The 24,524-nt window shown below is 32.1% G+C and overlaps 1 protein-coding gene across 2 annotated transcripts; it reads left to right on the top strand.

Annotated features, from left to right (window-relative positions):
* The first annotated feature begins 1,564 nt into the window (after positions 1 to 1,564).
* Positions 1,565 to 24,412, top strand: LOC127726575 (steroid 17-alpha-hydroxylase/17,20 lyase-like). 2 transcript variants are annotated; one of them, XM_052233991.1, is made up of 11 exons: positions 1,565 to 1,730; positions 4,374 to 4,522; positions 6,081 to 6,158; positions 7,169 to 7,267; positions 8,346 to 8,439; positions 12,702 to 12,857; positions 13,429 to 13,640; positions 18,550 to 18,678; positions 19,107 to 19,211; positions 20,489 to 20,623; positions 23,281 to 24,412. In XM_052233991.1, exons 2-11 carry the CDS (start codon positions 4,375 to 4,377, stop codon positions 23,631 to 23,633), a joined length of 1,509 nt encoding a protein of 502 aa, XP_052089951.1. In that variant the 5' UTR covers positions 1,565 to 1,730; position 4,374; the 3' UTR covers positions 23,634 to 24,412. The 2 variants fall into 2 exon arrangements, with proteins under 2 accessions (XP_052089951.1, XP_052089952.1); XM_052233992.1 differs by lacking the exon at positions 1,565 to 1,730 and having other exon boundaries at positions 4,470 to 4,562.
* Positions 24,413 to 24,524: the final 112 nt, after the last annotated feature.

Genomic DNA, 24,524 nt, shown 5'->3' with positions numbered 1-24,524 from the left:
AGGAAGACAATGAACAATTGACACGTAAACGCCTCATCCGGTGTAGCATGCTTATGTAAAGCTTGATAACAAGTTTTACAAAACTCTTTATTTGAAAATTTGAAAAACGATGTGGCAATAATGTATATACACAATATATGTACATTAATTGTCCGAAAATATAAAATTTATTTGTACGAGCTTTAGAAACACAACTAAAAGCAAGGCTTCTCGAGTTTTTCTCCTGTCTCGTAGCGAGTACAATAAATTTTATATTTCTGACATTGTAAAAATATTGCTTTATCCTGCAATTTACATCCGGGATTTTAAGGTTTAGTTGTTTAAATTCAAATAGTTGTCTCTGATTTTTCAACATAGTTTGAACGCAGACTATGAAGAGGACCCAAAAATTAACTATCACACAAAAAGAAATATTCACATTACCGTTTGCTCAACAGTAAAAAGTAAAATAACAAAAATACCGAACTCCAAGGAAATTCAAAACGGAAAGTCCCTTATATAATGGCAATATCAAAAGCTAAAACACATCAAACGAATTGAAAACAACTGTCATATTCCTGCCTTGGTACAAGAGACTTTATTTGTACAAGTACAAAACAAAATTTATTTGTGTACCTATTATGTGTACAATAGTTGGCTGATTTGCAGGATAAAAGAACATGTAATAATTTATTTTGATAAGATTATAATTTTTTTGTCGGTTATTTATATCGAAACGTCACATGATCATGTTTTAAATCAGGCATATCACGAGTGTACAGTGAAAGAATGGTCGCATGATCATTTTTTAAATCAGGCATTAATGAGTAACAGGAGGCATAATTTCCATTTATCAGTAAGAGTATACCATAACAAGGGTATACCTTTTTACTTGTCCTTCCATATATCCATCCTTCGACCAATGAAATTTTCGGAAAATTTTCGTAGGAACAACAAATAAGAACTTCCTGAAATGTGGTATGTTAGGTAGCCTGTTATACGATACGCCTCGTTTTCATATCCATCGCTAATTAATTTTCTGTTTTTCGAATAATTAGTAGTGAGCAATTTTAGCTCACTATTCATATTATTAACTATAAGTCTGATCTAAAATTTGCTTTACAATTAGTTTGTTTTCCCTGTATAAAAGGTTAAGACACTGTCAGACTAACAGGCAAATTGTATTTTCTTTAGAAAAGCCTCAATTAACCCCTTAGAAACAAATTCTACAACCCCGTCCGACAAATTACATTTTAGACAATAGTTACTTTACTGAAACCAACATTATTGTATTGAGAAACTGACAATATGTCTCATACTATAACATGAATTCATTCTGTAAAAATAAAATATATGAAATCGAGTCCTTGAAAATGAGTTTTTATCAAGAAACTTCCTTGAAAAGTCTGCAAATCGCTGAAATGTGAAGCGTAGGGACCACTTGGGACGTCTGCGTTGATTAAGGAAGACTGATAACTGATCGGTTCCTTCCATGCAATACTAGATTCGGCATTGACCTGTTATAACAATGGTAATTTAACATCAGTTAAACCGTTCTAATTCGTAACCCCGCTTAGTCCGGTTATACTCATATGCATACAGTTGGTGACAAATATTTACACAGACTACACACTTATTTGAATACTGCACAATACATTTACACAATTATATATAAATAGCGGAATATTTGATGGGATAGGATTCCTTCCTGAAGTTTAAAAAATATCTCATCGAGCTGCGAACAAGAAAAGGTAAATAAAAATAAATTTAATCTATATTGTATTATATTGATTACCTATAACGAGGATGTATATTAGATATTACATTTATTTAGTTATAAATCTAAATTTTTTTGCCTAGATAAAGTTGATTTAAGTCCAGTGGCAAATTCATATATATATTCGGATCAGGTCGATTGATCATTGAATATCATTTATATCATATTCCCTGGTTTTCTGAGACTTATTTATTATGTTGATAACACTCAGTGCACAGAAAAACCGTCCACCTAGATACATCAATCTGTACGACTCCGACAGTTCTGCAGTCTTTGTTCTTTTAGTACTCATCGGCTTTAACTCAATATGGTTGGGAACCTCGTCAATTTTGTCTTTCATTTTATCTTAGTGCAATTAACCATTTGATTGCCTGGGGAGGGACACGGAGAGGGGGGGGGTCTCTTCCTATTTAAAGGTATAATAGGTCACTTTTTTGGAATCGAATGCCAAAACATCTGAGTGATCAATTGGGTGCAATTTCACAGAGGTAATATATCAATGGGTAGGAATCTACATGTCAATGGGTCGTAAATGTTCATCTTCTGTCTGTAAAATCTGTGTACTGATCTTTTTATCGAACGATATGAATGATCCCATGTGGTTAACGTCTAAATATGTTATGATAGCTGGGAAATATTTAAATGGCATGTGATTTTCCAATGATTTATACTCACGGACTTTAAAACCGCAAGACACGTTTTTGGATTTTTTTAATACTAAATCATGATTAATCTTCAAATGATTGCTTTTCATGTTTACTATAATTCTTTCTGTTTAGAAAAAATCAATACCTGACTTACCTGAGGTCATTGAATATGCCGGATTTTTGACGTCGCACGAATTTCTAAAAGCAAAATTTGAAACAAATGTATGATTTTAATTTTTGTTTGTTTCTTCGTGAAACATTTCTTTGAATTCATACCCCACTTTTATCATTAAATAATGTTGCATTTCCGAATTGCCGATACCGAGCATTGAAAATCTGTTTCAGGCATAAGAATTTTGTAGACAGGAAAGCGTAAACGTATTGTTGCTAGACAATTTCAGCATCTCCTCTTACAGTCCTTACAACAACGGCCCAGACAGACATGATTTGTTAATGACCACACATGACCAGATAAACGTTATATGCGAGACAGGTTTACGACTGCAACGTCAACTGATAACCAAAGTTTCCGGATCACATGACAGACAGAATCACCTCTTACTTGTATTAAGAGTAATACCACCATTGTGGTTCCCTATTAGTTTTTATTAAATTGGCATTTCTTCTGTCGCAGAAAGCTCGACATAGGGTAGTGATCCGGCGGCGGCGGCGTTAACTAACTACTGAAAAGTTTTATATTTTAGAAGCTGGACGACCTGGATGCTTCATTCTTTGTATATTGATGCCTTATGTTATGAAGTTTCCGTCTGTCATATGTCCATTGTCCTTGAACTCATTTTCATGGTTCAGTGACTACTTGAAAAAAAAGTTAAGATTTTTTGTAATGTTAATTTCTATCTTATTATGAGTAATAGGATAACTATATTTAGTATGTGCGTACCTTGCAAGGTCCTCATGCCTGTCAGACAGTTTTCATCTGAACTCGACCTTATTTCATGGATCAGTTAAAAAGGTTAAGTTTTCGTGGTCAAGTCCATATATCAGATACTATAATCAATAGGTCTACTATATGTAGTGTATGGAATGATTGTAAGATGTACATGTCCAAGTGGCAGGTGTCATCTGATCTTGACCTCACTTTCATGGTTCAGTGGTTAAAGGTTAATTTTTTGTGTTTTGGTCTTTTTTTTAATGCTATATGCAATAGGTCAACTATATTTGGTGTATAAAAATATTTTACGATGTACATGTCAGTCTGGCAGGTTTTGTATGACCTTGACCTCATTTTCACGGTTCATTGCTCAGTGTTAAATTTTTGTGTTTTGGTCTGTTTTTCTTAAAGTATAAGCAATTGGTCAACTATATTTGGTGTATGCAATGATTGTAAGGTGTATATGTCTGTCTGACAGACATCATCTGACCTTGACCTCATTTTCATGGTTCATTGGTCAATATGTAATTTCCATGGTTAAGTTTGTTTCTTAGATACTATAAGCAATAGTTCAACTATATGTAATTCATAGATTGATTGTAAGGTGTACATGGCGCTCTGGCATGGTTCATTTGACCTCGACCTCATTTTCATGGTTCATTGGTCTATGTTAAATTTTCCTGGTTAAGTTTGTTACTTAGAAACTATAAGCAATTGGTCAACTATATTTGGCGTATGGAATGATTGTAAGGGGTACATGTATTGCCGGTTTGGTTTATCTGACCTTGGCCTCATTTTGTTGGGTCATGTTAAGTTTATGTGATACTTGTATAAAGCTTTATATTTATACTATCAACATAAAATCAATGATCAGTAAAGCAGGCGAGACGTTTCAGCGTGTGAACTCTTGTTTAAATTGTGCAGAATATATGTTTGTTTCAAATAAAGAAATACTTGGCATGGGTAAAGTTTTATCCTGTCCAGTACTATAGTCAAAATTCGACAAAACACTTCATTGCACATAAGTAAGAATCCCACAAGCATTTGAAACTTATTATACCTTTAATTGTATTTTCAGAATGTTGTATTCAGTTCTATCAGCGTTAAATGTCCAGACAGTTCTAATTGGATTACTAGTTGTACTTGTTGTTTACAAACTCAGACAAAGATGGAAGTATAATGTGCCTCCAGGACCATTTTGCTGGCCTCTGATTGGAAGTTATGAAGGTAATATCATCTTGCTGGCCTCTGATTGGAAGTTATGAAGGTAATATGTTTGCTTTATAATGGACGAATGAAAAACAGCAGTATGCCAATTGAATTGTTGTCTTTAGGCTTTAAAAATATTTGTTTACTCTTACCGAACCGACCCAAATTTGTAGATCCTACACTACAGACTATTTTCTTATTTATAAAAAATACCATTAGAATCAGACTATTTCCCCTGTTTAGACTTAACGTTTTGCCTGCTTGTCAACCGTTGTTTAGCATATTAGGGGAAACACAGTTCTTATTTTGTCTCCTCTCGTTCACTTATTTGATTTAATTTACAGTTCATGAAATGTACACTTGTTAATACTGAGCTTGCAACACTGTAGACAAAGTTGACATTATAAAAGTTTAGCTGTTCTATATATGTATTTAGGCAAGTTTAGCTGTTCTATATGTATTTAGGCAAGTTTGATTGTCACAATTATGCTCTCAAAATGTTGATCATGGGCATCACCTGATGAATTTGAAGTCAAGGACATTAAACACTAATGTATAAATATGTTCGTTGTTGTTCTGCGGTTTGCATGTTGTGTCGACTATTATATTATGTGTTTGTGCTATATTTCTGTCACGTAGTGTTGTCATTTTAGCGATATTTTTTTAACATTGTCATAAAGCGGGTTGTTTGGCTAGCCTGATTAAACCAGGTTCAACCCACCATTTTTTCTTAAAATGTCCTGTACCAAGTCAGGAATATGGCAGTTGTTATCAAATAGTTTCTTTCTATGTATGTTGGTTTTTGTTTTTGTTGCACTTCAGTGTTCCTGTTGTTCCGTTGTTTTCCTCTTATAGTTGATGTGTTTTTCTCGGTTTTAGTTTGTAACCCGGATTTGTTTCCTCTCAATCGATTTTGACTTTTGAACACCGGTATACTACTGTTGCCTTTATGTAGTTCAATATTAGCAAGATAAGTGGATTAACAAGCGCGCTCACAATCTAAGACTGTATAGACCTGGACATATATACATCTGTCATAATTTACTGGCAGTACTGATATACCCCTTAGAAAGGATAAAAGAGGGAAAATAGTTTTTATTTTATGTAAGGCATAATAATCTTCTAATCATATAGTTACTACCTTCTTCTAGACATAGATCCCGAAACAATGCTGTATTTCGTTCTGGACAAATCAGATTCCTTATTCCAAGTAGAAGAGTAATCCGATGGTTTGTGTAACGGACGCAATGAATTAAATAGTGCCCAATCTAAGTATTTGTGTTTTCTGCCAAAGTATTTGTGTTTTCTACCTAAATATTTGTGTTTTCTACCTAAATATTTGTGTTTTCTATCTAGGTTTTTGTGTTTTCTGTATAAGTATTTTTTTTCTGTCTCTGTTTTTGTGTTTTCTACCTAACTAAAGTATTTGTGTTTTCTATCTAGGTATATGTGTTTTCTGCCTAAGTATTTGTGTTTTCGGTCTTGGTATTTGTGTTTTCCGCCGAATAGGTATTTATATATTTTTGTATACTAGTTTGTATAATTAAGATTAATGTGTAGTTTTATTCAATTCTAGTTATCCAAGCCAAATTTCTACATGAAATATTTGTAAAATATTCGAAAAAATATGGACCAGTGTTCACTGTTAGTGTAGGTAAGTAAAACAAAGTTTGAGAGATAGTAGGAAAAAACAAGAGCTTGACATACCTAGGTTAAAAACAGTGTCATTTGTGGAGAAATTGATGACACTGCGTTTGAAGATATAATTTGAAATTTTTATACATATATACCTGTATACTTTATTTTAGTTTTTTCAAGTTTCGATAAATTCCACTGAGTATAGTTTGAAAACTGATAGGATTTAGAACATCAGAGCATGGTAGAATAATGACAAAATGTCTCTAAACAAGAAGAGAAAAGAACTGCCTTACATAAGATGAAAGAATCTATCAAAATTTGCCAAAAAGCTATTTTCTAATTTCCAAAACGAAACAAAACAAAAAGCAAAAACAAAAACAAACCAAAAATAAAATAATTCCAAAAAAAAAAGGCAAACAAAACAATAACATTACAAACACAAAACATAAGAAAAAAAAAAAACGGTAAAAAACTGAATTAAGTCTGAAAAATATTCCCAAATAAAAAAGAAAAGATAAAATGGAGATATCGGGGAGTTGTGTAGGATATATGAAATTTATGAAATAATCAAAGTAAACTTAAATTTTATTCCCGTTTAACAATACACCTTATTGCTATTTAGTCCAATCTGGGAAATAACTCACTTAAGCAACTTCCTGTTGAGGTCAAGCGGAACAAAAACAAAGGTCATCAGCAATGAGGTAGGAAGGAAAAAGTTTGGAAAGTGGACATTTTAAAATTTTGATAGTTTTAAGAAGAAATTTTTAAAAGACAAATTAAAAGTCATTGAAATGCTTTGTTTGATGTGTTTACGATGGTTTAAACAAGTCTCTATGAAAAGTTTTATGCTCAATACATTGTTTGAACAAGGCCCCAGATGGCTTCAACTTGAAAAGTTGTGTTATTTTAGAACTTATCCGGATAGGAATAAATAGTGATAAGGTGTATATTACACACTCACCCTTTATTTTCCTATTGGGTTAGAACAAATTGACAACTATGTACAGAAAGCTATTTTCTTTACAGGACCTTATCATATGGTTGTTTTAAACGATATCAATAGTGTCACAGAAGCATTAGTCAAAAGCAAATCTGATTTTGCCGACAGACCATTAGTTCATTCGGGTATGTGTAAACTAAATACTGTCATACTTAAGGATGTTCGCTACTCTGTTTCAAAATAACAAGTTTTTTTAACAGACTGTCATACAGTGATAGTATACAAATAACGGAACTAAAAAACAGAAAAAAATGAAAGGTCCGTGTCCTTGTATTTGAGAAATAAGCCATTTAAAATTTGGCGGGAAATGATTCTTTCTCGATTTTTCATACATATAATATTGGTACCTATTTCTTTCAAAAATCATGAAAAAATAACAGGGATTTTACAAGATTTAGAAAAATTACTTTTTAAACTTTTGTGTTAAAATTATGAAAAGAATAGTAGGGTTTGTGGGCAATTTTTTTTATGGCACTACATTGATAAAACCAGAGTTTCCGAATATCTGACAAAAAGTCAAAAACAAGAGCAGCGAACATCCATAAACCGAGATTAACCTTGTTTATTCAAATGTCATTCATTCTATTATAGTTGCCTTATACTGTGAAAAAATCAAGCAGAAAAGTTAAAGCCGGTTAGTCTCTCTTTTGTCTGTATCTTCGACTTTGTAAAAATAGATAATGGGTATATAAGTTTGATATAATATACAATGTTTTTTTATTATTCATTATGCTATGTTGTAAAGACGTGAATTACCGATGATATGGGAAAAACTACATGTATTTTTTAGTTGTTAAAACATTTTAAAACTCAATAAATACTTTTTATGAGAATGTATTATTTCTGGTCCGAAGCATGGATGAGAATGGAAAACCGTGCATTGGACCAACACCCCTATCACCTTATAAAAAATCTACGCCATAGAAAGAACAATTCAAAATATTTGTTACTTTGTGCATCAAAGCTAAATGATAATTAAGATACGAGAATATATCCAATCAACAAAAGTTTCTGACTCCTGACTATGTATAATAGCCAATTTTCCATTCGCCGGCTTTATTCAAATTCTAGAGTTTGGCAGAGGGAAACATTCAAGTAATAATTTCCTACTTGACACCGATAATTTGAGCATGCTTTTAAATGACCCTTTTTTGTGGTAAATGTATCAGTATATTTTGTATCTGTCAGAAATTGTACTTTCAGCTCACATGTTAACGGAGGGAAGTAAAGATATAATTTTTGCTAAATATACACCAACATGGAAACTGCACAGAAAAATTTCTGTAAAGGCATTAAGGTAGGAATTTGATTTATTGTATAATGTTTTATCATTCCAGTCTGATAGTACTGTTACTGGTGTTTTAATTTGAGCTTTATAATATTAAAGGAGCTATTTTTATTCAAAGATGCACATTTAGACAGTTAATGTCTCTGACTAAGTGATGCTCTAGAAAAAAATATCGAAATTCCAAAATCATATACAAGTTTTGAAAAGGTGATAGAAAAACCAACAAGGACCAAAAGTACAGCAAAATATAGACACTCATGTTCAAATCTAACATCTCCTGCTATGCATTCACCAACAGCCATGCGATACCACACTTGGTCAAAACTTCATAATCGGGAATAGGACAGAATCGATGAAATTAAAGATTAGATCACTATTCTGGTATCTAAAGATCTAAGACAGAGAAGACATATTGCTAGTGAGTTGATACATAAAAAATCCTATCTGTCAACCAATTCGTGATTATGGCCATTAAACTTATGTAGTATCAATTTTTGTCGTTCTCTCTCATTAACTCTGTTGGAACAGTTGGATGAAGCGATCATACCCCTGCTAATGAAGTCTGTAAAGCATTAATTGTTACGAGCGTAACGTATCAGTCGTTATATGTAGACTCCCAACGATGGAGTAGATGGTATGTTACTGCAGAGAAATGGAAAACTGACAATTGGAAAGTTAAAATCATCAATTTTGTCATCAATTGCAGTTTGAAGCCGTTCATCTGAGTCAATATCTAGTAGAAGGTCTGGATATGAACAGACCTTCTAGTTTTGATAGTATCCTTAATCTCAAGTTCACTGGTATGATAAATAGACAATAATAGTGCATTGACTTGACATATCAACGATATAAGGATGAGGCTTAGAAACGGGGAAATGCGAGGCTCTGCCGAGCTTTTTCCCCGTTTCGGGCCGAATCCTTATATCGTTGATATGTCAAGTCAATGCACTATTATTGTCTTTATACTGCAATCTAAAAAAAATATTTTCAAATGTTGTTTAATGTGTTAATGTTATTATTTGATTTAAATATTGGGAAACTTCCCCCTTTTATAAAAAGGCCTCATATCATGCAGGCTGAGAAATATACAACACAATGAAATGTACATTACCTGTTGAAACCCGCAATCGATGGTGAACGAATTTGTTTGAGAATGAACTAAAATATCAACAATAAGCATAAAGCATAATGATTTATAGTTTGCAACCCAAAAATATTAACAAGTGAAATATGTTTTTTTTTTAAATTGCAAAAGAAATAAGTTTGAGTCGTTGTATACATTGGAAATAAGAACAGGTTGAATAGGTCGTATGAATAATTAATTATAATTTCGGCAATTTCTATTTAAATATTCATGAGGAAAAGTGATATCAGGTCAGTGACTGTATATGACATAGAAATATACGGTCAACACATTTTGACTGCTCAAATAGAACGAGTGCAGTATAAATGCAAGTACTTACTTAAACGTTGGTTGTTGAGTAACAGGATATTATCAATATATCCGAATTTAAAATTAAAGAACTTTGTAAGAATTTTTTTGTCCCTCTGTCTTTGAGAAGGTTTGTATTATTTCTGCTGCATATAAGTAAAAAAGTAAGGGTTCACAATTAGTACCCTTTAGATAACCGACTGTCTGTTAAAATATCGACCTATCTTACTTTATAAATATGTTGTTGATCAAAAGTCCAGCAAACCCAGTCAAGTAATCAGATCAAAATTTTATACATTTTTATGACACTCCTCTGACGTCATACAGCAATCAGTGTTGTCATGACATTGTCGATACCTTTGTATTAAGTCAAATTGATAATGCGTAGAAAAGATATAGTTTCTTGCATTTTTACTTTATTTCAATCTCTGTAAAATAAATCAAAGATATAAGAAGATGTGGAATGAGACAACTCTCCATCCAAGTCACAATTTGTAAAAGTAAACCATTATATGTCAAAGTACGGCCTTTAACACGGAACCTTGGCTCATACCGAACAGCAAGCTATAAAGGGCCCCAACATTGACTAGTGTAAAACCATTCAAACAGGAAAACCAACGGTCTATTCTATATAGAAAACGAGAAACGAGAAACACTTATGAACCACATCAACAAACGACAACCACTGAACATCAGGTTCCTGTCTTAGGACAGGTGCAAACAAATGCAGCGGGTTTAAACGTTTTAATAGGCGCCAACCTTCACCCTAACCTGATACAATAGTGAAACATCACAACATAGAAAGACACACTATAAAATATCAATTGAGATGACTTAACTCAATCAAAAGACATATTAACAAAAACAAGTGAACATACACTGAACGAATAAATTTGATCTTTGACACAATGTAAATACAAAATTGCATTACATCCTCATTAATCACATTTGCTACTCATATCAATTGTTTGTATCAGATATGTTGTATCAAATATAAATTTGAGTTAGATGGAGCTATGGAAACCATGTTGAAGACTTAACGGAATTAAGCAAGACCAACTTAAGATAAGGAATGCTGATATATAGTGTATATACTTCGTGTCTAAATACAGCACAAACAACATTTTCCAAAAGACCAAAAAAGTGAAAAAGTACATTTTAACAAAACGCATTTGACTAACAGGTCGAACAACAAATGTTCTTAAACCCTGCTGACTGCCATTGGCGATTGCCAAATAAACGGATCACCGATGTAATAAATGGATCTTAATTATAAATTTAATACTAAACAGAAAACAATAAACTTGCGGAAAAGATGGTATACCGCAAAAAAAAGGTGCAAAGGTTTTTGTACACCATATCCAGATTTCGACAATTAATGTCTCTTCAGTGATGTTAGGAATCGAAACGGTATTTGGAAAGCCATACAATTTACCTCAATTTAGGATAGACTCCTGAATTTAGAGGAGTCAAAATAGGATGAACGGATCATATAAACCCGAAGGCAAATATAATACAAGCCCAAACGAAAAAATATAAACAAGTCTAAATTGAAAACAACGTTCAAACCTATGATTGCGTTGGATAAAAACCGCAATTTTTATACGCGTGCATGCAAAAAAAATTTGGATAAAAACCGCAATTTTTATACGCGTGCATGCAAAAAAAATTTCTTGTTACAAGAAATTTGTTTTGCATGTACACGTATAAAAATTGCGGTTTTTATCCAACGCAATCATAGGTTTGAACGTTGTTTTCAATTTAGACTTGTTTATATTTTTTCGTTTGGGCTTGTATTATATTTGCCTTCGGGTTTATATGATCCGTTCATCCTATTTTGACTCCTCTAAATTCAGGAGTCTATCCTAAATTGAGGTAAATTGTATGGCTTTCCAAATACCGTTTCGATTCCTAACATCACTGAAGAGACATTAATTGTCGAAATCTGGATATGGTGTACAAAAACCTTTGCACCTTTTTTTTGCGGTATACCATCTTTTCCGCAAGTTTATTGTTTTCTGTTTAGTATTAAATTTGGGGGGATGAGCGCTCACACACACATTTTTAACCCTGCAACATTCTTTATGTGCCAATCCCTAGTAAGGAAGCTGTTTTTGTTGGTTTATGTCTGTCACATCATTTTTCGTTAATTATATTATTATAAATTATGCCGTTAGTTTTCTCGTTTGAGTTGTTTCACATTTTTGCATGTCAGGGCTTTTTATAGCTGATTATACATAATGGGCTTTTCTCATTGTTGAAGGCCGTATGTTGACCTTTAATTACTTATATAATCGTAAAATGATCTCTGTTAGATAGTTGTCTCATTGGCCATCATACCACATCTTCTTATTTTTGCACTTAATGAATAATAAGCATCGGAAGCATGCTATTGAATATATTTAAAAAAAAAAATTATATGATTTTTGAGTTCAAGGGACACAAGGTGACCTATTTGTATCTTCTTCTTTTTCCCTAAAGACCTAAATTAAAGTTTAAAAAAACCAACACTTTAAATATATTATATTAAATTAATAATAAAAATAAACACTTAAGATTTATAGTGTTTTTGTTTAATATACTAAGTATTAAGCTGGAACAACAACATATTTCAAGATGATCATGATTGGTATATCAAAACAGATATAGTTTATGTGCTCTAAAAGAGGTTGGTCTGTTAAGATTGGTTTCCTGTATACGCTTTATCTCTTTGATGTTTAACAAGATAACGGTAACTTTTAAGACAGACAAATACTAACAATCAATGATTCTGGTTATTTCATAAATATGATAAAGAAGTACAACAGTTACAATAACAAGAACACTTATTATTTTGTAGGCAATATTTGGCAGGGAACCGTTTAGAGGAAGTTCTCCATGCTTCAATGAATATATGTTTACCTTTAATGGCAAAAGAAAATGGAGCATTTAATCCAGAAAATTACATAGATTTAATGGTGTTCAATATTCTTAATGCTGTGTGTTTCGGCGAAAGGTAAACAATAAATTTATAAAAATTACAATAGAGCTCATGTATGTTTTGTCATTTCAAAATGCCAATGTGCACAGTTCAATCAAATTTAAAATCAAGACTATACGTAAAACATTTGAATTCAATATCTTACCTTATTTTGCTGAGGTTTATAGGTTTCATAAAAATTGAGAATTGGATATTGATCAACTCGAGATATTCAATTTCAATTTAATAATAAACTAGCCTTTTTATTATCATTGATAACTCATCATAGATACCAGGGTTACAATTTTGTACGGAAGACGCTCGTTTCGTTTACAAAGACGCTCGAATTAAAAAGGTTTAAAAGGCGAAATAAAGTACGAATTTGAAGAGCATTGAGAGACCAAAGTTTAATTACTAAAATTCAACATGAAATGCATACGATTCGAGCGCATTATAGCCTTAAATAGTAGTAATAACATCTTTGTTGGTATGTAGGTAGCTGATTTAGGTTTTTTTTAAAAGCATAAATGAAGATTAAAAAGCAATATTTATCCAAATTCATCTAGTTTAGGCTGTAAATGTTATATATCTTATCGACGTTTTTCAGTGTCGAATTAGATGATCCAGAATTTATGAGATTTATGAAACTTAGCAAGAAAATAAATGAAATGACAGGAAATGGTTTTGTTGAAGATATGTTCCCAATCATGTGTAAAATATGGACAACTCATAAGTACAGAACAATACACAACATGAATAATGAACTCATCTCTATTATCAAAAGGAAATTTGAGGAACACGAAGAAACATTTAATATAGGTATGTCAGCAGGTTTGATATGTTAATACAACAATAATTACATTACATGTATGTTTCATGATAATACGTTATTTTGATTGGCTAACAGCGATGTTGCGTCATTCTGAAATTAACCCTCATTTCAAAATTAAATGTAATATTCATGATGACACGAGCTTCCACAATTAAGTGCACAGGTGAATTAAAGAAAACTTGATATAAATCGTGTTTTATGATCCAAGCAAAAAATGCAATTATAAGTTTGGAATGCATCTTTTAGTAATTTTATAGGGTTGTATAAAAGTGTTGACCGTGTGCACATTTTTAGAATGAGGCCTTCCACACTTGATACAAAATGTACTTCGGTCAACGCTTTTACACCCCAATAAATTTACAAAAAGAAGCATTTAATTCTTAAGAGCATGGTAAAAGATCCATTTTTAGCTCACCTGGCTTATAAGGCCAATTGAGCTTTGCTCATCACTTAGCGTCCGGCGTCCGTCGTCGTCGTAATCCGTCATTGTCGTTAACTTTTTACATTTTGAACTTCTTCTAGAGAACCACAGTATGGAATGAAACCAAACATTGCATGAATATTCCTTATTAGGTGCTGACCAAGTGTTGTTACTTTGTAGCTGATCCATCATTCAAGATGGCCACCAGCGGGGGACTTCGTTTAACATAGGACCCTATGGACAATACATACAAATGTCTTCTTTTAGAGAACCACTGAATGGAATGAAACCAAACATGGCATGAATGTTCCTTATGAGGTGCTGACCAAGTGTTGTTACTTTGAAACTGATTCATTATCCAAGATGGCCGCCAGAGAGGGACTTAGTTTAATATAGGACCCTATGGGAAATACATACAAATGTTTTCTTTTAGAGAACCACTGAATGGAATGAAACCAAACATGGTATGAAAGTTCCTAATGAGGTGCTGACCAAGTGTTGTTACTTGGTAGCCAATCAATCATCCAAGATGGCTGCCAGCGGGGAACTTAGTTTAACAAAGGACCCTATGTGAAATACATGTTAATCTTAGTAACTTGGCCAAATGGAATTAAACTTGGCCACTTAGCTTTCAGCATACTTATATTGGGTGAATGCCCCCCCCAGAACCCTGCCCAAATTTTTATTGAAGGGTGTTCCAAAAAAGATTTAAAGATTTCCAGCATAATACAGGCCCTGGGTGGAAAAAAATTTGCAATTATTTCTCATTTTAAGGAAATTACCTTAATACATGTATCTTTATAGATTTAGATATACTGTAAACTGCAAAAATATCAAGAAAAGAAGATCTACACATAAGTCAACATGAACAAAATTATCAATTGACATCTTGTTGGAGTTATTGTCCTTATAAAGTCATTTTCTACAATTTCAATGAATTTTTGGTAATTTCTGTAAGCTTTACAAAGTCTTCTGCTTTTGATTGAATTACGGAGCAAATATTAAGCCAAATATGGCCTCAATCATTATAAGGGTATCTGTTATGATTTTAATCTATTTTTACATGATTTCCAAAACCAAAGTAGAATCAGGTGAGCGACACAGGCTCTTGAGAGCCTCTAGTTTTTATTTTTTTCATATGTGTATCATACAGAGAGTTTGTAGATTCATTAACATAGTCAGAGAACTGATTTACACCAGGACAGATATGTCAATGACTAAAAAGTGAAAAAGACATAATGAAATAAAAACTAAACTAAAAATAAGACAAGAAAAACAAATAAAAAAAGAACACCTGCTTCCCTTCTAATAACAAGAAGACGCCAACCAACTCTGAATTGAAACAACATAAAGGTAATATCAATATTCTTTTTGATGAAAGTTATTTAAGAAATAACAGTACTGTAGTTGAAGAGTTGCCACCGTCAATTTGCGATTTGATGGTCGCTAATGCTGTTTTACTAGCGACGCGTATCGGAGAGCGTAAGTTTGCGACCGTCAAATCAAAATTGACGGCGGCAACTCTTCAACTACAATACTGTTATTACGTCTCTAATGCATCACAAAAAGAAATAATACGTTATAGAGCTTGAAAAAATATATAATTTTGAAATAAAATAAAATTCCGCGAAACTTCATGATTGATTTTGGCGCAAAGACGTCACGGCTAAACATGACGTCATACAAATGAAAACTTACAAACTGAAGGTTAGTACGTTACTTCTACGATTCAAATTTGGATAAAATCACATTAAAACGGCGATTTTGAGGTAGGTGATGTTTTATTTTCGATAATATTAAAGTAATCGAACATTTGTTGATGCAAGCAATTCAAAATGGCGGGTCCCTCCTTAGTTACGACATGTCAACTGTGGATTAGACGGTAACTTTAAGCAAATGAAAAAATATTGTTATAAAAAAATTGCATTAGAATTATTATTTTCTGTATTGAGATTATGAAAACAAATTTGTTTTCATCGTTACAAAAGTTTTTGTCTGCTCTTCGTGGCTGTTTTGCCAAAATTCCATTCAAAAGTGAGCCAATAACATTAACATTACCAATGTAACTGTACCAGGTTTGTATTTTGACAATTAATCTCTCTCCAGGGATGCTCCAAGCCAAAACATTTGAAAATCTAAAAGTGAGTGATTATCAGCGTATAAAAGTATTTATGCATCTGTAAATGAAGTTTTTTTAGCTTGCGTTTGTCAACTGTGGGTTTTCTTTTATACAGAACAAAGCAGTGTTTCGATACTTGCAGTGGTGATTTTGATGTATGTTATACCAATAATAAGTTTTGCTAGATTGGGAGAACATGCCAATTAAGAGGTCAATAAAGGCATACTATACTTGTACTTTTTAAGCGTGTACTAATTTTCCCGAATTAAGTCTTGTCATCAAATCACTTGAACTTAATTTTACGTTATTAAAAAAATATCAACATATTGATATTTTTTTTGACTGATTGATTATTGTTCAGTGGCAATAATTTTATACATATTGAGAACGATAACAAATAATTAATAGATAATTAAGGTTTGTTCCGTTAGATGGAACGACTGGATCAAAGGACTGGAAAATTGAACTGTTAAGGATGTTGTGGATACGGACAGAACTTTTTCCTTGCAACAGGCCACCTTTGAACCTACCAGAGGGTTGTTGAAGGTATAAAACCATTAATGCATAGCCCCATTGCTTTCTATGTTAAATTCTGCAATTTCAAGCATTAATGGCTACGTTGTCTTAAGTGTAAATAAAGTGGCAGTCATTTCATGTCAACACTATACCTTATCCTGACTTGTGCTGAAAAATTCAACATACCCTTAATTACATATTAGAGCGTACTGGTTCCCGGAAGTTTGATAGTACAAACAGAAGTACTTCTATTCTGAACTACAGGGCAAATGTGCCCTCCTATTATAATTCTATATACTTTTTTATTATTCAAAAGAAACTTCAAAGAAGGGGTCTACAGTGATTCCCTAAGCTTTCATTTGACACCAAAACTACCCAAATATTTCACCTATTGACAAAGAAGGGTTCTACAGTGATTTTCCAAGCTTTCATTTGATACCAAAACTACCCAAATAATTCACCTATTGACAAAGATACATCTATACGTAGGAACTATTTTGTTTAAAATATGTACTACTTTCTTGTGTATTCTTTCCGACCGGGCCCGAATTAGTGGTTATATACCTGAATAGGTTATTTTACTTGCAGAGTGCCTGGCAGTTAAATTACACGAGGCATTACATTTAATTTTCCCATTCTGACTGGACGCGGCTGCTAATGTATAATCCCGCTCAGCCGAAGGACTCACCACTTTAATACGAGTCTACTGCCGGAACGGAAGAACTCCAGAGTTGACCATATTTCTATACCCTAGTCAATCCTTGTTGTAATTTTGTTTTTAAAATTACACGATTGTAAGCATAATGTGACAGTAACCTTGTGTGATTAATGAATAGTGGTTTATCTTTTTTAATCCAAATCTTTGATGTTATTTGAAGACATCCTGGATTTTATAGCGAAAATATTAAAACGCTGGTTGTAAATATTTAATTGAATTATTCAATCTTTAGGAAGCTATATATACCAGTTCAGAGTAACTATTTGCAGTATAACAATGATTATTCAGTAATCAAAATAGTGGTCCCTAATAGATAGTTGTATTGTACAATCAGACAATTAGGATGTAAATTACACAATTAAGGTATCACATTTGCATGGCGTATGTCATGATTGTTATGTTTGACATTTTATTCTTATTTAGTTTTTAGTACTAATCATGCTAATAATTTATGTTGATTCTCAATTCCTTTGGTCATTTTTTCGCTAATCAGTATTCCCCATATCGTTCTTTATTCAACATACTGAGTGTGCTGGAAAAGTAATTCTAGAAAGTAGCTAGAACATATTGAAATGTGAATTTCGTATCATTGATAAAAGCATTTTAGTCAATAAATTTCTTTTCAATAGATCTGTATACACTATCACATATGTTGTTTTCAGTAAATTGTTTAAACTAAACTTATATTGAAATAAACTCCTTAATTTGACATCAGACTCGGACTTCTCTTGAACTGAATTTTAATGTGCGTATTGTTATGCGTTTACTTTTCTACATTGGCTAGAGGTATAGGGGGAGGGTTGAGATCTCATAAACATGTTTAACCCCGCCGAATTTTTGCGCCTGTCCCAAGTCAGGAGCCTCTAGCCTTTGTTAGTCTTGTATTATTTTTAATTTTAGTTTCTTGTGTACAATTTGGAGTTTAGTATGGCGTTCATTATCACTGAACTAGTATATATATTTGTTTAGGGGCCAACTGAAGGACGCCTCCGGGTGTGGGAATTTCTCGCTACATTGAAGACCTGTTGGTGACCTTCAGCTGTTGTCTTTTCTATGGTAGGGTTGTTGTCTCTTTGACACATTCCCCATTTCCATTCTCAATTTTATCCTTAATAATTCCAGACAACGTCAGAGATTTTACTGATTCCTTGATACTGGCAAGAAAAGAAGCAGAACAGGAAGAGAAAGCGGAAATATTATCCCAGTTATCTGACACACATCTTAGACAAACTGTATTCAATATTTTTAGCGGTGAGTTGGAATGAGTAACAGTTGTCTTATAATCTTAGAGTTCTATATATTTGAACATTGTTTTTTTTCTCTTTTATAAATATGGTGTAACTCTTAGAAGTTATAAGAGGCATATGAATGTTAAAAATGTGCCGCACAGTTCTATGTTTTGACCTTTCAAAAAAAAAAAAAAAAAAAATAGTAGTGCATATGAACTTTCCATTCCAGGATATAATGTTTTACGAAACTTCAAAGTGAAAATGGCACAGTTCTAGTCGTAAAAGGAGTTCCTATGGGAAGTTGCATTATCTATATATACAGAAGTGCAGCCTGCAGTTACTAAAAGCCAGGACAATACTCACTATCAACACATTATTTTACCTTGTTTGCCTACATGATTATGTCTAAATCATTTGTAAATAATCCATTTAAAATGTGCCTTTTAATAGCTGGTATCGAAACATCAACAGTAACATTAGGTTTTGCTGTACGTTACATGGCTGGATTACCAGAGATTCAGAGTAAAGTTCAGGAAGAAATAGACAGAGTTGTTGGTGAGTACTGTTAAGTTTGCATGTGCCCTTTCCTTGGCATATTTATAAATTAACTGTTTACAAAACTTTGAATTGTTCGGAGTACTGAAGGTTTTCGATCCGAGGTTTATATAACCTTATCTCGGGCTGTATTTGGCAAAAACTTTTCGGAATTGCTGACCCTCAATGCTCTTCAACTTCGTACTGTATTTGGATTTTTCTCTTTTTTTAATTGGTGTGTTGCTTTTGATCTTTTTGTAGACGAAACATGCGTCTGGCGTAAAAAAATATAAACCTGGTACCTTTGATGAGTTTTTTTGAAAGCTTTAATTGGAAATAAGAAGATGTGGTATGAGTGCCAATGCGACATTGCTCCATCCGAGTCACAACATTTATAGGTCAACACGGAGCCTTGTATTTTATGATAATCTAATTTTGGATGTAACACGTCTTCCGATTGGCTGTGTGTTTTGACTATCAGCTCATAGACATAATGATGTCATATGACCGTGACGTCATCAACGTCTTTTTCATGATTTACTCCTTAAAAATGGAATTTAGAATTATATTATTAGGAGTGACTGAATATTTTTTCTGGCTATTCGAAATAATTAAAACGTGGTGACACTGAATAACGTAGTGTGTTATTTAAAAGTGTTTATCACATTTTATTCTATGTCTTCATAGTCAGAATACATATTACATTCATTCCTTAAATGAACAAATTTGTATATAAAGAGTTATATATATCTGAACATTGTTTTTTTTTCTCTTTTATAAATATGGTGTAAATTCTGTCACGTAATGAATTTTCAATCATACTTAATACACACGTTCTATATAAATGAAACTTTTTTATGATAGTAAAATCATATGTTATCATCTCATTGTCCAACAGGCCTTTTAAAAGGCATGATCAAATATTGTTTAAATGTTGAACATAACCAAAGCTAAATACTTCTAATTCCATCACCATACACTTGTCTTGGTAATGAATGATCTCTTTACCAAAATTCAATATCTTTTTTTAGTGAAACTAAATCATATATCAAACAAACAAAAGACATGCAATTGACCTTTGAAATGCCAAATATAGTCCAACACATTGTATTTACTAAGATGATGATGTGTATTTACTCTTATTACATGAAAAAAAAATATAAATGTATGGACATATGAAAAAACTTTTTTTTACTTTACCATATCTGTACTAGATCCCTGAAAAATAAGTTATTGACGCAAAAAGTTTTAAGTTTGCTTTGTATACCAAATTTAAAAAGTGCCTAAATTGTTAATAGGAAAAGATAGATTACCGACGGTCAAAGACAGAGAAAATCTCAGCTATACAGAAGCCACCTTACATGAAGTCATGAGACTTGGTACAGCTGTTCCATTAGGTATACCTCATAGTACAATTTGTGACACACGAGTTGGTGAGTATTTGAATTAATCAGACTTTTACAAATGGTTAAAGCAATCATTTACATTCGATATGGCATTACCATTACATTTGCACGAATTTCCATTACATTTGCGCGCGTTATTTTTACAGGTAAACTCAGGTAAATACTGGAAAATGCTGGTTTATCATATTTTATTCATTTATTTATTTATTTATTTATTTATTTATGTTACCATTGAATTATGTGCTTGACAATATTATACTTCGATGATTAAATTATGTAAAAGTACAAATACCCCGTCCGTTTGTCCATGTCCCTTGCTCAACAAAGACGATGTTGAAGAGGGATTTTGAGTAGGATATGTTCGTTGTATTGTGCCCAAGCACAAAATCCTAGAAAAAAGTGTAAACTGCAAAAATACAAAAACTCCAAGGAAAATTCAAAACGGAAAGTCTCTTACCAAATGACAAAATCAAAAGCTTTAACACATCATACGAATGGATACAACTGTCATATTCCTGACTTGGTACCGGCATTTCCTTATGTATACTTATGTATAGAATGGTGGATTAAACCTGGTTTTATAGCTATTATAACCTCTCACTTGTATGACAGTCGCATAAAATTCCATTATATTAACAATAATGTGTGAACAAAACAAACAGACATAATAGATAAGAATGTCCAAAATAGGGGTACAGCAGTCAACATTGTGTTATATATTTAGAACTGTCTCTACTTCTTGTAAAAAGATGTTATTAATATACTTGAAAAAAAATATAAAAATAATGTTGCTGATGAATGTTCCGTGAGCATTTTTTATGTGTAAATAAGAGAAGTACCAATGTTACTGTAATATCAGAAATAGGAAGAGTTCATTATCTTAATATCAGAAATAGGAAGAGTTCATTATCTTAAGGATGTTCGCTACTCTGTTTCAAAATAACAAGCTTTTTAAAAGACTGATACAAATTGATAGTATACAAACAAAGAAACTAAAAAAGCAGAAAAAAATGAAGGGTCCGTGTGCTTGTTTTCGAGATATAAGCCATTGAAAATTTGGCGGGAAATAATTCTCTCTAGATTTTTCATACATTTAACATTGGCACCTTTTTGCTTTCAAAAACGATGAAAAAATAACAAGGATTTTATTAGATTTTCAGAGATGACATTTTAAACTATATGTAATCAAATTATGGAAAGAAAAGTAGGGGTTAATGGGCACATTTTTTAATGGCACTACATGGGTAAAACCAGAGGATTCCGAATATCTGACAAAAATTCAAAAACCCAGAGGAGCGAACATCCTTAATATCTATGTCAAGCTTTTTGCATAGATTACATCAGTGCAACTCAAATTTATTGAACGATCTTTTTCTATGTAACAAGAAAATGAATGAAAAAAAAACACTGTGATAGGGTATTGTTCTGTAAAATTTCTCCCAGAAAAGCTTGAATTCAAAGAAACATATTGTATTAATTGTTCAATTGTAATAGAATGAAACAACTAACTTTGAAAAGTAAAAGACACCATTGTTGAACATAGATGTACTGTTACTGGAAAGTTTGATTCTTGTTAATCTCACAAAAGTATTTTTCAAATAGTAAAATATATTGATAATCATTTTAATACATACCACAATTTTTTTTTATATGTATATTTGTATGTTAAGTTGCTTTGATGTCATGATCATGTCATAATAAACGCACAAAGAACTTGTCAAATTTTGTAATTTCAATTGTGTGCTTCCTGTCTTAAGCATACATCAGGCTCCTCTAAGATCGGATAGTTTGTGAGGTACATATCGGTTCCTCCATTACGACGTTGGTTTTTTGATGGTAATTAAAGTATCACTTTACCAAATCTTTTGACATTTCGAAGAACATGTCATGAAACATTAAATACAAATCGGGTACGATTGTAATGGTTTTGCCATTTACCATTTAAGTGCTATACTTTTTAGTTACATAAAACATTGATATTGCTTTTAAATTGCAGATGATAACTAAAAATGCACTATACCAAATCGTTTAAAATTAGAATTAAAATTTGAACAACACAATGTAAAAGATGATAAAATACAGGCCAGTCTACATTTTGGTGGATTTGACATGGCGATCCCATATTCCGTCGGGGTCGCCAACATCATCGATCTTTTTAAACCTTCACAGAATTTTATGAAACTTGAAAGCTTTTTTTATCAAAAGAGTAACACTTCAAAACTTTTTTTTTTAATTTCTGTATTGTACTTATAAAATGCTCTTAGTTTTATTTCAGTTAAAAAATCAGATTATTCCCCTAGCTCAATTTCGTTAGAATTTAGTTTTTTTTATTCCAGGTGATAATGAAAGTACGATTTGACAAAATTTTAAACAATTTATTATGAAATATAAAATACAGATCAATTTTAATTTCAGTTTTGACAAGTACTTTATAAAACACTTATGTTACATCATCAGACAAATTATTTTTTACACCAGAACTAGGTTTGGTCTACAAAAAGACTCGTCAATGACGCTCGAATGATAAAAAAGATGAAAGGTTGATTAAAGGAAATTATATCAAGAGAAAAGAGATACTTTCTACTTTTTATTTCTATCAGTTAGTTATGTACAAAGTTATTCAGGTTATAATTTTCTTTCTTTCTCAATGTTCCTGCACACATTGTATATATGGTGTTTTACAGGTGGTTATGATGTTCCAAAGGACACAATGGTTATGATCAATCACTGGGCACTTCACAATGATCCCAACTATTGGAAAGACGTGAAGAAATTTGATCCCACACGCTACCTGGACGAAAATGGAAAGCTTGGTATGAAACCAGAAAGCTGGTTACCATTTTCAGCAGGCAGACGTGGGTGTTTAGGTGAATCTGTTGCTAAACCAGAACTTCATCTGATTTTTGCAACACTTATGCAAAAGTTCAAGATTACCTTACCTGAAGGAACCAATCCCGAAATAGAACTATGTGGATCTGGTGCCATTGCAATACCTGCTCCTTATAAAGTCATTGTTAAAGAAAGAAATCTTTTATAAACTTTCTTGACATTGTAAAAGATTTTTCTAACTGAACGTTTTCTTTATACTTTTAGTTGATTGTTCGAAAATGATATAGACATCCTACCAGTTTAATATAATAATAAAACTATTTAGATTTGATTTATTTCATGCTTTTAATGTGTTTTTGTTTAAGTTCTGCTATGAATTTACCTTATCTACAGATCAATATCATGGCAACTGTACCTGCTATCAAATGTATGCATTATACATTTTATAAATACTGATTGCCAATAGAAATAAAGGCAACGATAGTATACCGCTGTTCATTAGTTATGAATCGAATAAGCGAAAAAAAAAAACAAAAAAAAAACGGTGACGAACTTAAACCGAGAGAAAAACATCAACTATGAAAGGAAAACAACGGAACAACAGAAACACTGAACTGCAACAAAAACAAACGCCAACATACATAGAAATGGACTATTTGATAACAACTGCCATATTACTGACTTGTTACAGGACAGTTTAAGAAGAAATGTTTGGTTGATCCTGGTTTTATGGCTAGCTAAACAACGCAACATGTACAGGTATTTTTTTATTTGATAAAAAACAAAACAAACTAAGATATATTTTTCCAAAGCAGCCCAATGTCTCCAATCATTGTAAGTTTTTTTTATCAGAAAATGTTTTTACCACATGCACTGAACATATCATTGTCATTGTTTGTATTATAAATACTTATATATTGTTTATGTTATTGTGAAATTAGTTTATGAGAATATGATTTCGTGCATTCATTTTCATTTTTTTTTCTATTTCTGACTTCACTTCATGTTTACATAGGCCCAACTGTGACTTTAAAATGAATAATAATAATACGATCGCAGTTCCTTTTCTTATGTTTTACTTTATTTTCTCATGTGTCTT

Source organism: Mytilus californianus, unplaced genomic scaffold, assembly GCF_021869535.1.
Source record: "Mytilus californianus isolate M0D057914Y unplaced genomic scaffold, xbMytCali1.0.p SCAF_18, whole genome shotgun sequence".
Taxonomy (NCBI): Eukaryota; Metazoa; Mollusca; class Bivalvia; order Mytilida; family Mytilidae; genus Mytilus; species Mytilus californianus.
Note: the sequence above shows the minus strand (reverse complement) of the source record. Positions and strands in the feature narration are given on the sequence as shown.

Coding starts and splice junctions, on each gene's coding strand:
- LOC127726575 (XM_052233991.1), top strand. CDS start 4,375: ATGTTGTATTCAGTTCTATCAGCGTTAAATGTCCAGACAGTTCTAATT. Junction 6,159..7,168: donor AGTGTTCACTGTTAGTGTAG/GTAAGTAAAACA, acceptor TTTTCTTTACAG/GACCTTATCATATGGTTGTT. Junction 18,679..19,106: donor TGTATTCAATATTTTTAGCG/GTGAGTTGGAAT, acceptor GCCTTTTAATAG/CTGGTATCGAAACATCAACA.